General features: G+C 41.5%; 1 protein-coding gene across 3 annotated transcripts in view; it reads right to left on the bottom strand.

Annotated features, from left to right (window-relative positions):
• Positions 1-16342, bottom strand: part of CLSTN2 (calsyntenin 2) — a 1243607-nt gene that overhangs the window by 835209 nt on the left and 392056 nt on the right. For all 3 annotated transcript variants that reach the window (XM_033958408.1, XM_033958407.1, XM_033958409.1), the window contains one exon: positions 9856-9978. In XM_033958408.1, coding sequence (XP_033814299.1) covers positions 9856-9978 — 123 coding nt within the window. The remainder of the gene's footprint in view (positions 1-9855; positions 9979-16342) is intronic.

Here is a 16342-nt window from a genome sequence, read left to right as displayed (position 1 = left end):
AGATGTCTAGTTATCAACCAACAAGATCAAAGCGTTCAGAAAATTATGCATTGTTGAAAACAAATATCAACCCAAAATATGCAGAAACCAATGCAATTACCTTTTCATGTGCAAGGGTAAAACTATGGAATGCTCTTATTAGCCAAATTCAGAAATGTAGTAATAGGAGCTCATTTAGAAAACTTAAAAACACAATTATTCATTGATGCATTTTTCTGAGTACTGATTGTTGTTAAAATTAATGTTGTCTGTTTCTACTTGTCCAAATTTGTTTTAACATTTTATGTATGTAATCATTTTGTAAACCATTTGGATATAAAACAGTATAGACATTTTTAAAATAAATAAATAAAGTTTGGAAACGTGCAATAATATCTAGCAGAATTGAAGACATCTCTCACTTAGGTCATCCAAGTGCAGACCAGTAGCCAACATACCATTTACTTAAAAACTATTACAAGTAGTATCTGAACAGCTTGGGCAATACTTGGAGAAATGAAATGTGTTTCATCCTAATCAAACAAGATTTTGAAAATTCCTCATCTATGAAACTTTGCTTTTAGGAATTATTCAGATACCGCTTGATCATGATCAGTCAGTTTTCTTTTCTCAATGTATCTGCAGTTTAGACTTAGTTGATCTAAAGACTGTCAAGTAGTAAAGCATGAAGACTGACATCAAAGAAACTCTATGGAACTTATTTTAATTATATCTTTCCAGTAGAACAAATATAGCCCTTTGGAATAAACATCAATCTGAATCACACAGCTTTACTTGTGGAGTTCCACAGAGTTCTGTGCTACAACCAATACTATTTAATACATTTATAGTCTTATTCATCACTCTCATGCAAACAACCAACTTCTTTTATACATGATATTCAAACTCTGACCACACTAGACGAGGAAAGTACTGCTTATGAAAATAAATTCTCGTATAAATTATTTATTTTTAGGAAGAAGTTAAAGATAGGAATAGTCTAATATCTGGCAACTAAAATTCAGTACAAAGAAATACAGATTAATGCATTTGGGAATTAGTAATCTGAAGGAGTCTTATGAACTGGAAGGTGAGAGGCTGATATGCAAGGATGGGGAAAGAAACCTTGGGGTGATAGTATCCGAAGATCTAAAGGAAAAAAAACAGTGTGACAAGGTGGTGGCTTTTGCCACAAGGATGCTAGGCTGTACAGAGAGAGGCGTAAACATGTCTCCCCTTGTTGAGAAAGCTTCATTGGCTCCCAATCCATTTTAGGATCCACTTTAAATGCACCTGCGTCATTTTTAAGCTTTTCTATGGAATATCTGGTCCCTTTATACTGGAATACCCTTAGATCTTGCCATTCGAGGAATACACAGAGATACAAATTACTCTTCCCTTCCTTCAGAGGAATTAAATTGGCCGGGAAACTCAATCAATATTTCGCTTATAAACTGGCAGAAATGTGGAATTGGCTTCCTGATTCTGTCAGATTGATAAGTCTGTTACAACAGTTTTGTAAAGTCCTTGTTTGATTTTGCTGGTCTTTAATTACTTGTAAACCAAGTGGTGCTCCCTTCGGGAGATGGCCCAGTATATAAATAGAAGACTAGATTAGACTAGATTAGCAGAAGAAAGGAGGTGTTGAGGCCCCACTTGGAATATTGTGTTCAGTTTTGGAGACCATATCTGGCAAAAAGACTTGAAGCGGTCCAGAGGAGGGTGACAAAAATGGTAGGAGGTTTGCACCAAAAGACGTATGAGGAGAGACTGGAAGCCCTGAATATGTATACCCTTGAGGAAAGGAGGGACTGGTGTTCATCAGCTAGACATTTGTCGCCTATAAATCATCCAAAATATTGCCATAAAGCTTATCAAAGGAGCAAAGAAATAGGATCACATGACTCCACTATTAAAATCAGAACATTAGCTTTTGTTCACATATAGAATCACTTTCAAGATATTTGTATTGGCTTTAAGGCACAGTCTACAGATTCACCTCTATTTCTATCCCAAATACTAATCCCTTACTAACTGGCAAGGGTTCTCTGATCAATGCAGCAACATCTCTTGCTGATCCCTTTCTTCTACCATATCTATCAGGACAAAATCAGGCATATAAACCCTTTTATCAAGCTGTGTTGTGCATTAACACATGCCTCTCATAGCTTAAAATGGTGTAACCCAGGGCGAGTAAAGACATCCCATAGTAAGGTGCACATATGCATATGCTACCCTTGCACTAAAAAATATTTTAATTTTTAAAGCTGATGGACGTGTCTGGGAGTGGAGAGTGGGTCTTTCTGAACTAATAAATTAGCGCATCAGCATTTCCAAGCACTGACTGATTAGTGCAAGATGAGCATGTGACCATTTAGCACCTAGAAATTATATGGAAGTAAGGGCTGACATGCTCATTTTTGTTACAGGTAGTACACTATTGGAAACATTAACACATGGCCATTAAATTGGAAAATTGGCAATTTTCCAGCAACAGCAAAAAGTGTCCTTAACATGTAGCAAAGACCCATGTAAGGGTGCACTATGGCCAATTTTTGCCACAACTTAGTAAAGGGGCCCCATAGCCTTTTCATTTCGATTGGTTCCACATTATGGAATAGGCTTCTGCAAAATTAGACTGGAATCATCATTTCAGATGTTTAAAAGAAGCCTTACAGCAGTGTATTGCGGCACAGTAGTGTGCCATGAAGAGATTCTGGATGTGCCACGAGGGATTCAAGAATAGATAACGTTCAGGGCCGCATCTGCAGGGCCTCTGAACATGCGCAGACAACGTGATGTCACATGCAACATCATCGCGTCAATGTCCACACATGATCGGAGGACATCTAGACGCAGCCCTAAGCTCAGAGAAGATGAGACGAAGTTCATGCGGGGGCGAGACTGGGGATGGAGTGGAGCGGTGCTGGGGTGGAATGAGGCAGAGTTGTGGGTGGAATGGGGCGGGGCCACGTGTCCTCTTTTTTGTGTGCCGTGAAAAACATTTTGCTCCATTAGTGTGCCAGAGCTACAAAACTTTTACGAGACATTGCCTTACATCATGTTTCTTCCTTAGATGTTACCTTTTACTGATGGTCATGAAGGATTACCGTATTTTCACGCAGATAACGCGCACCCGTGTAAAACGCGCACACGGGTATAGCGCGCAGAAACCACGATTTTATGTACAAAAACTTTTGTATACCGCGCTCACGGGTATACCGCCCATGCAGCCCGACTGTCCTTTCGCCCGCCCCGACTCTCCTCTGGCCACCCCGACTCTCCTTTCGCCCTCCCTGACTCTCCGTGCGCTGTCCCGACTTTCCGTTCACCCTCCCTGACTTTTCGTGCACTGCCCCGACTCTCCGTGCGCTGTCCCGACTCTCCGTTCACCCTCCCTGACTTTCCGTGCACTGCCCCGCCTCTCCGTGCGCTGTCCCGACTCTCCGTTCACCCGCCCTGACTTTCCGTGCACTGCCCCGATTCTGATTGGCCCACGCGCCTTAGGCCCCACCAGTAGGCGGAGCTTTGGGACGGATGGGCCAATCCGGCCTCATTCCATCGTTGGCTGCCTGCCGGACAGGCGGGTTTGGCTCCCGTCTGTCCGGCCAACTACCAAAGGTACGGGGAAGGGGGGTGGGGGTGTCGTGGAGGTCGGCCAGGGGGGTCGCGGGTCGGCTGGGGGGGCGGTCGGTCGTTGGAGGGAGGGGGGTTTGCGTCGAGGGCAGGAGGGCCTGGGATCCCTCCTGCCCGTAATGTAGTGCGGGGTGGGGGTAGGGGGTCGCTGTGGCCAGGAGGGTTTGGGCTCCCTCCTGGCCCGATATTGTCGGGGAGTTGGGGAGTCGGCCGGGCAAGAGGGCTTGGGCTCCCTCTTGCTTCAATCGTGGATGCGGGTGCGGGTGGGAGCGCGTGCGAGCGGTCGTTCGGGGTGGGGGTGCGAGCGGTCCTGCTGGGGGGGGTGAATCAGGCGTCGGGCGGGGTGGGAACTATGTAAAAAAAATTTGTATACCGCGCTCACGCGTATAACGCGCGAGGGGTATGCGCGGTAGGTAAAAACGCGTATAACATGCACGTTATATGCGTGAAAATACGGTATTCATTAGCTGAATAATACTTAATTCTGTGGCTTATAACATTTGCACTCTGTAAATTCCTCTCTTACCTAAAAATAACCTATTTTGCTGTTAATCAGTCTAATGGAATATCTAGTAGTAGTATACCAAGTTTTGGATAAGCTATTTTAAAAGATCCAGAAATTTAAAATAAAAAGTATGGGGTCAAAGTTCCCTCTCCTCAGAAGATACCACCAAGACACATCACAAATAGGGTTCAAATCCTGCCCCCTCTCTCACAATCCCTCATCTTGACCCACTTCCTCCTTCAAAGACTCCTCTACTCTCCTTCCAAAGAAAATTATTCCTGTTTTCTAGGGGTTATGGGGTTCCTCAGTTACTCCTGCCCCTCCAGGTGCTGGGCTCAGAACTTGTCTGCTTTCAAAGAGTAGTATACAGTAACTAGAACACAGTAGTCGGTTATGTTTTTAAACACTGGCTATGGTATTTAAATAACATATGAGGGTCATTTCATAAATAATGCACACCCTTTTTTTAATTTACATGTTTTATTTTTATTTTTCCAAGTATTTCTTTACAGTCCTTCAATATAGTGTCCCTGCTTTGCAATGGCCGAGTCCCAACGTCCGGGAAGCTTCATTGTTCCATCCAAGACACCGTTTTTGTTCAGTTGCTGAATGGCTTGGGTACCGGCAGAAAAAAGCTTTTCCATAGATGCAAAATGATGTCCACGCATAGGTTGTTCCAACTTTGGAAAAAGATTGCAGTCCGGTGGACTTATTTGTTTTGGCCGTGGGGAAGATGGAGCTCTCCACTCGTCATTGAAAAACTACACAAATACAGCTGGAAGGTGTTACCTCATGCTCCCTACAGTCTAAACCTGTCAATGAGCTCAATCAAAAGTCACACAAATGATGATTTTTGCTTATTATCATGAAGGCATCATTATTACAGACAAAGTTCCATGTGGAAGAAGTGTCACAGCAGTGTATTATCGTGATTTTTTTTGCAAAAAATGTGTAGAAAAATGCACAAACCCGACCTCAGTTGCTCTTGGCTGGGCGACTCATTCTTCACGACAATGCTTGCTCGCACAAAGGGAATGTCGTAATTGAAAAACTACGCAAATACGGCTGGGAGGTGTTACCTCATGCTCCCTACAGTCCAGACATGAGTCCACCAGACTTTGACCTTTTTCCAAACCTGAAAAAACCTATGCATGGACATCGTTTTGCATCTCTGGAAGAGCTTTTTTCTGCCGGTACCCGAGCCATTTGGCAACTGAACAAAAATGGTGTCTTGGATGGAATAACGAAGCTTCCCGGATATAAAGAAATACTTTGAAAAAAAAATAGAACACGTAAATTTTTTAAAAAATAGTGTACATTATTTATGAAATGACCCTCATATTAACATTCAGCTCTGTCAATATCTGGATAGTGGGGGATATTCAAACCCCTATCCAGACAGCAATTTGAATATTGCTGCTATCCAGATAACTTGCCTCCTATCATGCTCCACCTCCATGATGCCCCAGGTAAATACATTTGAACATCAAGTCCATTTTTTTCAATCAAAATATGGTAGGTAACACTGTGGGTTTTGGTTCTCAAGCTTACTGTCAAGGCCAGCAGTACAGCTGAGTTTAAAAGTGAGTGGACGGGTAAATTAAAAATTAGCCAGACATGAAAATGCAAACTCTTAATGCCATGAGCTAGAATAAACGTTAGAGGATGGATCTCTTTCTGGTACTTCTTTGAAGCAATTAAAATTGGCTACTATCAAAGACAGAATGGGCTTAACAGACCATTGGTGTGTCCCCTTATGATTTTTTTTTTCAGTGTTTTAAGCCATATTGCTGAAATAACCTGTTAAGGTAACTTCCAGTCTTAAAAGTTCCAAAATAAGTCATTTTATGTCCTCTTGCAATACTACTCATATCCTGTGACTTCCAGTTTACAGATCCTGTTCACTAGTCACAAAAAATTATCACACACTATGGAACACAAGACTCAGGATGTATTGCTTTTGGACTTGATGTCAGACAGGGGACTCATTCTCATATGCCACCAACTGTTTGATGGCATCCATTCCAAATGATTTTAATATACCCAGTTGATATAAGCTGGAAGCCTGACAGAAAATATATATCACTACAGTCACTCTAATGAGTTTTTTCTTTACAAAGAGACTATCACTAGAAAGTCTCTGACAAAGAAAATAAGAGGAAATAACTAACCAATGTTTCAAGTTAGGTGTTTAATTTCCAACATATCCTGTTCAGTAATGATTTTCTGCCAGTCTGTGTTCCCGATTTTCACATGTGTAGCATCTTTTGTAAACAGAAACCCAAAGTTGCAAAGTATACTGCACACAATGTAATACTTCATTCACAGCTATTTACAAATGCCTGTTTCCCATGGGACTGTGAAAACGCATTTTATAAGAAAATGGTGTAAGAATTAGAACCACAATTCAAGAATTAATAATACCTTTGACAGGAATAGTAGCACTATCAGTAAAACACACAAGTCAAAGAACAATGTGCCATCTTCGAGATTATCTTTTTGCCATAGTATTGTTAGAAGGAAACACTAATATTTTAGAATAATTGGAAATGCAGCGATTCTGATTGTTTACATTGGCTTAAATTGTTACGTGAACTGTAAACCCTCGATATAATGCTTACCGTACTTGCTCTGTATTTCAGGCAGTTTTCTTTCCCATGCATGCATACATGCCAAAGAGAGCAATAGCAATCAGTTCTAACTTTTGGAGTCTGTTCATTTTCTGTTCCAACCCATTGTCTCTCTCATAAATGCTTGTTTCATTCAGAATTAGACAACTGGATCTGGTTTCATACACATTTGAATCTTTTCATTAAAAGTACTATAATACTTTAATAAGTATAAATTTTATATATATTATTCATGCTGACAATTATATATATATTCATGCTGACAATGCTCATAAGATAACAAGCAACCCAGAAACATTAGACTTGCTAATAGTAAAAACCTTGATAAGACATATAGTTAACAAAGTAATCTTTCTAAAAACAACATAAACTTTCACTAAAGGCCACAGACACAAAAGTGACTTCAATGTGTGAACTAGAAAATGCCTCAGGTCCATCTGCTTACTGTATATTGTATCGCTGTTAACTTTTTCTTATATTGATTGGTTGCTTCTTTCTTTTTGGTATACCTTACTGTCTTGATCAATCATTACTTTTTTTTTTCTTTAATGCTCTAAAGTTGTTTGATTAGTGTAGTTGTGGGATTGTATGCTTTGTACTTTTTCAAAAATTTGAAAAAAGATATTAAACTCATAAAGTCTCATTTTAAAGGTACATAAAAGTAGACAATGAAAAAAACATATGAACCAATATTTAAAGCCAGTTATGCATTCACCAGTGGCCAGCAAATGCATGACTTGTTTGACCATGTATTTTTAAAAGTTACATGGATTGTGTAACTAGCAATTCAAATAGTCTGATAATATTGTAAAAATGTAGGACCATCTGGAGAAAATTGGCTTTGTCACCAATTTTTTAATGAGTCAAAAGCATTGCAGAGAGATTCAAAAGGCTGCAAACATGTTATTATACAAAGGAACAAAGGATATAACAATAGGGAAGAATCTTAGGGCTAGATTCACTAAACTCTCCAATCTTGTCCCGACGATCGCAAAACCAGTTTCTACTGGTTTTGCAATCGTTCCCCGACCCGGATCCGATTCATTAAACTGCTGCCGATCAAATTTCTTACCCGATCCAATCCACCCATGCAAAAGTAGGAAGCCATCGATTCACTAAGCAGACGAAGAAACACCGATTGGGTTTGCTGATCTGAAGTGAAGCGGCTGCTGAGGACCATTCGCTTACTATCCTTGCTGACTCTCATGATCTCTTCCGCCCTTACAACCCCCATATAAAACAACCATCAAAATAAAAAATAAAATTGTAAAATATCTTGTTATTTAGAACAAAATCTTTTCCAGAGAAAGGAAATTGGTAAAACCAGAGGACATAATTTGAGGTTGAGGGGTGGTAGATTCAAAGGCAATGTTAGGAAATTCTACTTTATGGAGAGGGTGGTGGATGCCTGGAATGCGCTTTTTGGTATACCATACTATCTTGATCAATCATTACTTTTTTTCTTTAATGCTTTAAAGCTGTTTGATTAGTGTAGTTGTGGGAGTAAAACTGTGATGGAGTTCAAAGAAGCGTGGGATGAACACAGAGGATCTAGAATCAGAAAATAATATTAAAAATTGAACTAAGGCCAGTACTGGGCAGACTTGCACGGTCTGTGTCTGCATATGGCCATTTGGTGGAGGATGAGCTGGGGAGGGCTTCAATGGCTGGGAGGGTGTAGATGGGCTGGAGTAGGTTTTAACTGAGATTTCGGCAGTTGGAACCCAAGCACAGTACTGGGTAGAGCTTTGGATTCTTGCCCAGAAATAGCTAAGAAAAAATTTAAAAAAATTTTAATTGAATCAGGTTGGGCAGATTGGATGGATCATTTGGGTCTTTATCTGCCGTTATCTACTATGTTACTTTCTTTAAAACCATGGGCTCGCAATGCGCTTTTTACAGAATATATAAAAAAGCGCATTGCGAGTCCATGGTTTTAACCTGACAAAAGTGCTCCCCCAAAATCTCCCCCCCACGCGCGCCGATGCCCGCTTCCATCACCGCTTCCAAATTATGGCAGGAGGGATTCCCACTCCCTCCTGCCATCAGGCCAACTCTCCCCGAAAAAAAACCCAAACGGCAGGAGGGATGCTGACTCCCTCCTGCCAACCGATGCCCCCTCCACCTCCCCGTTCCCATTACCCTCCCCTCTCACCGTACCTGTAAGAGAGCAGGAGGGGTGCTCACTCCTTCCTGCTCCTATGGCTCAAGCGACACGTCTGGGACTTAGGCCCTGCCACGGTATATCATGTGATGCATGGGAAGGATCTAAGGCCCTAATTGGCTGAAGTACCTTGGGCTCCTCCCTTGGGAGGGGACTAAGACACCTCAGCCAATCAGGGACTTCCTTAGTGAGTGACTAAGGAAGTCCCTGATGGCTCAGGTGCCTCGGGCCCCTCCCTGCATTACTTGCAAACCAAAGTTTGACTGTACCTGCTTTTGTGCAGGCATTCTCCCAGAAAAAGCTATTTCTTTATTTAAAATACTTATACCTGCCTATCTCTAATGGTTCCATATTATAGGTTCCTATATTTATTTTAAAAATTTGTATTCCGCTTATATCCTAAACAGATTACAGAATTTACATACATAAATCCAATTATTGCTATATCATGAGCATGTAGAACACTGTTTAGATGCTCCAGCCAGATAAAAAAATTATCCCCATAATGGGGAAACCCTTTAGTTAACCTGGTTCTAAATATCCTACCTTGATATTGTCTGATAGAAAGAGTTGATACCATTACTTAAATATTGTGCTTCTAGATATTTTAGCCTTTCCTAGGTTTACAGATAGCAGATGACTCTCTTAATTCTATTTGGCAGCAAGAAGTAATTCTGCAAATTAGTATTTTTACAAAATAAAGTTTGTGCTCATTTCTATATAATACTCTTCATTTACTTAAACAATCTTAGCCAAAACCTTGAAAACAAGCCAATTGGGGGTGGGGGAATGGAGGGTACAAGCAATTGGAAGTGGAAGTCACTTGCATGTTATTAGCATCTTCATTCTTGACAGCAAATAGTATTGTAGTTGTGAAATATCATTTTGTTTAAATAAAAGAAAAAACAAAGAAAAATATAGCAAAGCATGCCATCTCATACCTGCAAAAGGAACAGGAGCATCCTTATCTAAGGCTACAAGAGGTGGATCCAAAATGACTGTATCGTTATTCTCGGTGATGACTCCATGATAAGATGTTTCAATCCAAGGCTTGTGCTTGTTAACTGTAAAACAGAATATTCCATATTAGCACTGTTCTGTTTCTACTAGTCCAGTAATTCTCAACCCAATCCCTGAGGCACACCCAGCCAATCAGGTTTTCAAGATAGCCACAATTAATATGCACAAGAGCGGTTTGCATACCACAAAAGCAATGCATACAAATCTCTCTCATGCACATTCATTGTAGATATCCTAAAAAGCCAACTGGATGGGTAGGCTATGAGGACCGTTGAGAACCACAGTACAGATCCCTTGATACTTTGATTTAAGAAGAACTTCAATGTTATAATCCAACAACAGGGCCCCTTTTATTTAAATGCATCAAAATCGAGGATTAATGCATTTTAACACCTGCTAAACCCAGATTTAATATGGCAATATTTAATAATAATAATAATAATAATTTTATTTTTATATACCGACAAAGCCATGATAGTTCGAGGCGGTTTACAACAAGCGGCGCTGGACAATCAGCGAAGTAGTTACAATACCAAGAGATCAAAGTAGTTACAATAAAAATTCAAAGAAGTTACAAAGCCTTTGGTTACATAAAGTCAGAATGTGGGGATATCGAATACATGTGAATAAGAGTTCAGGAGAAGGTTTAAGAGTTCTAGGTTAAGGCTTTTGTAATATATATATATTTAGAACCTGCATTAATTTTTCCATTAACATGTGGGGTTTGCAAAAAATTTAGGAAGCACTAAGGCCCAAATTTGCAAAACTGTGCCTACCGCCCCTAATGCCCTACCACCACCTAACTTAATTGGTTTCATTGGAAATAAACAGCATGATAATTGACCTAGGGTTACCAGATGTCTGGGAAAACCTGGACATGTCCTCTTTATAGAGGCTCCCAGATGGACTTTCCAAAACCTGGCATTTGTCAGGGTTTTGGAAAGTCCCGAAGAGCTCTGGCCGCATCTGGAGGGCCTCTGAGCATGCACAGATGATGTCACACATATACGCACATGCTGCAGGCCCTCCAGACACGGCTAGAACTTGCAGGGGTAGAGAGGAGGCTGTGTGGGAGTGGGGCTGGGGGGGCGGAACAGTTTAGGGCTGGAGGCTGAACTGGGCGGAGCTGGAGACGAACTGAGTGGGGCTGGGGCAGAACGGGGCAGGCATGAGGTGGAACTGGGCGGGGTCATGTGTTCGGGGTTTTCTGAAAGAAAATATGATAACCCTAAATTGACCTCATCATCTAAAACCAATTAGAAAGCAATTAAAAGAAAAAAATGAAGACACTGACAGATGCCTACTAAAAGCACCACTGAAACACGGTCATAGAGGCGTGTAAGGATGCCTATGTCTAAAGTAGGAACGGTTTACGCCAAAAGTTGACAAAGGTGTCCTTCGATGCCTCTTTGGATGTGATTCTCATGTAAAGTAGGCACTGGATATTTAGGCCTTTAAAACCTTGGACTGCATTTCCAGCACCTACTTTAGATGTGGGCACGATTCTGAAAATGGTGCCGTTGTGTGACAGACATGCAAGCGGTGACAATTTTGCAGGTGGCCACCACTAAAAGGTGCCGTTTGTAGAATCCAGGCTTATGGGCTCCCACGTTAAGTCTGCATTAACCAGATAATGCATGCCAATCAAAACACTCTAAATCAGTGTTTTTCAACCTTTTTACACCTATGGACCGGCAGAAATAAGAGAATTATTCTGTGGACCGGCATCGGTCCGTGGACTGGTGGTTGAAGAACACGGGGCTAAGTCGTGGGCCAGACCCTGCCCATCTCTACCCAATCTCCACCCCAGACCCCGCCCCCCATAATAGTACTAATTGCACCTTGCACGTCCCTTGCATCTGGAAGCCTTCCCTCTGACGTTGCAATGTCAGAGAGAAGGCTTCTGGTTCAGGCGCAGGATACCCGTAGGAGCCACTGCCTGTGGCTTTGTGCACTGAATCAGTTAGGAAGAGGGAGCTGGCTCGAAGATAACACCGCATCAATCGCACCGTGGACCGGCGGTTGAAGAATACTGTTTTGGGCCTAATGCACGTGCTGGCCCTGTGGACCGGCAGGAAATTTCTGTGGCCCGGCACTGGTCCATGGACCGGTGGTTGAAGAACACTGCTCTAGATGAAAAATGCTAGCTAACACTCCCTTGCCTATTTCCTGTCCACAACATATCCCTACCCAAAAATATATATATTTTTTTAAATAGATAAATACTGTACAGTTAGCACACAGAAAAGGGAAAATTACTGCAAAAAGCTTTAATATGTTTTTGTAGTAAGCGTTTTCTTGCAAGGTAAAGCTTAATGCCTTTTAGTAAAAAGGTCCCAATATTTCAACTAAAATGTTGTTACTAAGGGCCTCTTCTATCAAACTGCGCTAGCAGTTTGTAGCGCAGTGAGCCGCGCTGAATGGCCCGCATTGCTTCCGAAGCTCATAGAGTTCCTATGAGCGTCGGGAGCAGCGCGGGCCATTCAACGCGGCTCTCTGTGCTAAAAACTGCTAGCGCAGTTTGATAGAAGAGGCCCTAAGTTTAGCTTTAGGTGGATATTTATTTACTTGGTTTTATATCCTGTCCTCCCAGGAGGGGTCACAAGTTTACAATTTTAAAGATAATCAGACAACAAAGATAGAAAATGAAATAATTTTGCTTTCTATTTATTGATTAGGTTTGTCAGTTTTTGGAATATACAACTGCCAGAGTTGGTTTTAGACATGAGTGGAGCTCAGTATACTACCAAGCGGAACCTTTTTCAGGTTGCACACATCCGCTAACACTATCCCTAACAACAGCTATCTTTTTTTATTTTGCACAACACACGGGAAATGCATCTCTTTCTATTTCTCTGGTGTCCTACTACATATAGGATCTGGTTTCTTTGAATTTCTGTCTTCATATTTCTACTGAATTTTCTAGTTTGTGATCAGTTAATTTGTCCAAGATACTATGTGATGTCTCAATAGGTGTTGAAAGGTCAGGTAGTAACATCAATAAGCCATCTGCATATATAGAAACTTTGTAATCTGCTGCTGTAAGCATAAAACCTACTGAACCTAAGGGTATGTTGAACATGGTAGGGGATACTGGAGACCCATGAGGAACTCCAAAAGGTTTTCATAGAGAAGAATGAACCTTTGAAATTTTACCATATATAGGGGGTCTTTTAATAAGGCGCACTACATCGGCTAGCACGCCTTAGTAATAGACCCCCATAATCTTTGAAAGAAGAAACCCATGAACCATTTCAAAATATTTCCCTCTATACCAGCGGTCTCAAGCCTGCGGGCCGCATGCGGCCCCCCCAGGGACTATTTTGCGGCCCGCAATCTGTCCTCGACTAAAGCAGAGGTCTCCAATCTACTTCCCTTCCAACTGCCCTCCCCCAAAGCCACCGCAATCGGGGAACAGGCCAGCACCCGAGGTCTTACTTCTCCCGGCCCTTCCCTAAGCCACTACCATCGGGGAATAGGCCTCCACCGCCGCAATCTGGGAACAGGCCGCGCCGAGGTCTTAACTCTCCCTGTTTATCTTCCCCAGCTCGGAGCCGATCAATTCTCGCCACTCAACGTCAATTCTAATGTCGGGGAGGAAGTTCCGGGCCAGCCAATCGCTGCCTAGCTGGTCCGGAAGTCCCTCCCCGACGTTAGAATTGACGTCGGGTGGCGAGAATTGGTCGGCCCCGCGCTGGGGAAGATAAACAAGCAGAGTTAAGACCTCGGCGCGGCCTGTTCCCCGATTGCGGCGGTGGCGGCCTGTTCTCCAATGGTAGTGGCTTAGGGGAGGGCAGGAGGAAGTAAGACCTTGGGCGCTGGCCTGTTCCCCGATTGTGGCGGTGGAGGCCTGTTCCCCGATGGTAGTGGCTTGGGGGAGGGCAGGGAGAAGTAAAGAAAGAAAGGGGGGACAGGGAGACAGAAAGAAAGAAGGGAGATGGGATACAGACAGAAAGGGGCACGGAGAGAGAGAGAGAGAGAGAGAAAGAAGGGGACAAGGTGAAAGAAATAAAAAGTTGGGGGAGGGAAGGAGACAGATGCCAGACCAGGAGAAAGGAAGGAAGGAAGGAGGGAGAGAGAGAAAGGAAAGAAAGAGATGTCAGACCATGGAAATAGGGACAGAAGAAGAGAGAGACAGAAGGGAAGGTAAGACATGGAAAAGTAGATTTTGAAAAGAAAGCAGTTAATGCCAAAGATGGATGCAAGGCAGAAAGTGAAGATGGAGAGAAAACCAGTCAAAGGACAAGAAGACCCTGGAAACATAGTTAAATGCACAGAAAAATAAAGTCACCAGACAACAAAGATAGGGAAAATGATTTTATTTTCAATATAGTGATTGAAATGTGTCAGTTTTGAGAAAGGAAAGATATTAAACTTTAAATGTGAGGGCTGCAGAAAAAATAGGGTACTTGGAGGGCCGCAGAAAAAATAGTTAATCACAATTTTGCATAAGGTAAAGCTCTTTATAGTTTAGAAATCTTTCCTTTAACTGTTAAAAGAAAGATTTATAAACTATAAAGAGTTTTACTTCATTAAATTTCTTTTAATAAGACATTAACTATTTTTTTCTGCGGCCCTCCAAGTACTACAAATCCAAAATGTGGCCCCACTAAGGGTTCGAGTTTGAGACCACTGCTCTATACCAACAGAACTCAAAATAAACATTATTTGCCATGATCAACCAGATCCGATGTGTGGGACGGTACACCATTAAAAATGCACCAGACATATATGCGTCGCTGGTTCGCTCTATTTAAAGCTTTATCTTTTACGCTTTGAAGGGGTGTGTGGGTGAGAAACCCCCCTCCCTGACTATAGTTAGAAGTGCTGGCGCTCCCGTTGGGGGAGAACCCCCCAATACACTGAAAACTCCCTTTTTTCCATGTTCGGGAGTTTTCAGTGTAGTGTGTGTGTGTGTGGGGGGGGGGGGTTCCCCCCACACACACCCTCAGAGCGTAAACGATAAGGCTTTAAATAGGGTGAACCGGCGATGCACATATGTCTGGCATGTTTTTGTCAGGACGTGCTTGTTGGCGCAGCTTTGTCCGCCGCACTTTTGACGCGTCATCGTGCAGGACAGATCAAATTGTAATGAAATAGTTTGCTGTCTTCTTCCCAATAAATATCTGCCCTCTGCTAATATGATTCCTTTCACTGTCTCTGTAGTATAACATTTACAGAAATCAGAATAATGAAGTATCTCAAATCTGTCCAAAAATGATATTAGCTGAATAGTAGCTAAGCCTTACATTAACTTAGTAAACAATGGTATGGAGGCCACTGATTTGTATTTGGAAACTTCATGTACACCTATAAAGGAATTTTTAACAACTGGCATAAGAATAACATTAGATAGCAAATAATCATATGATTCTAGCCATCATTTCTAGAAAAATAAAAATGACTGAAGAGGCCCATCAAATATGGAGGGCAGTCATCCAACCAACAAAAGGATGAGCTGTACTTATTGAATAAAGTTTTTAGTTCTACACATATTTTGACTGCAGACACCACAAATTGTATTCAAAAATAATCTCTCTCAAATGTGCTGTTAATGATAGCAAACGGATCAGATTCCTGAGGAACGAACTGTTTGCCAATACATGGTCTGTGTTGGGTACTGTCCTTCATCATATTGCTGTGATTTACATTTGAAATTTGACTTCTGTTAAACTTGCTGCGTTTCATCCTGACATTTGGTTTGTTTTCCCCACTTGTCCTGTGACTTGTTTAATTCAAAACCATCAACTGTTTTAGTCAACCTCATATATTGTATTGCTTGAAACCAATGATTTCTCCTTTTGACTTTATGACTGATGTGCAAGGGATGGTTTTATTGAAGTTATTTTATTCTTTATTAATTTTGAAACAAATACAGAGTGCAATATAATATAATATATATATATAAACAATTGGTACAACAAAACTGCACTTATATCTAACAAATAATAATACAAGTACATTTCAATCTCCCCCCCTTCCCTCCCTCCCACCCTCCCTGGATGTGTGTGAACTCCTTTTTTTTAGAAACGGTTTTATTGAGGTTAGATAACTGCAGCGCTCTTTACCTTGGTATTTCTGAAACAAGAGGATGAGCACTGCAGTTAGTGCAGAATGCTGCAGAACAGTTGGTTATGGGTATTGAAAGAACAGCCCATATTACACCATTACATTGGTTGCTAGTTGTATTTTGAGCCCAATATAAAGTGGTATCAGTTGCTCATCAAACTCTTTACCATCAGACACTATGGTACTTTAAAAAAAATTGTGGTGCCTTATCAAACAAATAGATCTTTAAGATAGTAAATCAGAAGTTATTGGATTTGATAGTATGCTGATATGCTGATACTAGGGTGATTGCCTTTTGTATAGCTGGCGCTAATTATGGAATTAATTGTTAGGTCAGTT

The sequence above is a fragment of the Geotrypetes seraphini genome, chromosome 9 (assembly GCF_902459505.1).
Source record: "Geotrypetes seraphini chromosome 9, aGeoSer1.1, whole genome shotgun sequence".
Taxonomy (NCBI): domain Eukaryota; kingdom Metazoa; phylum Chordata; class Amphibia; order Gymnophiona; family Dermophiidae; genus Geotrypetes; species Geotrypetes seraphini.
This window is presented reverse-complemented; position numbering and strand designations above follow the sequence as displayed.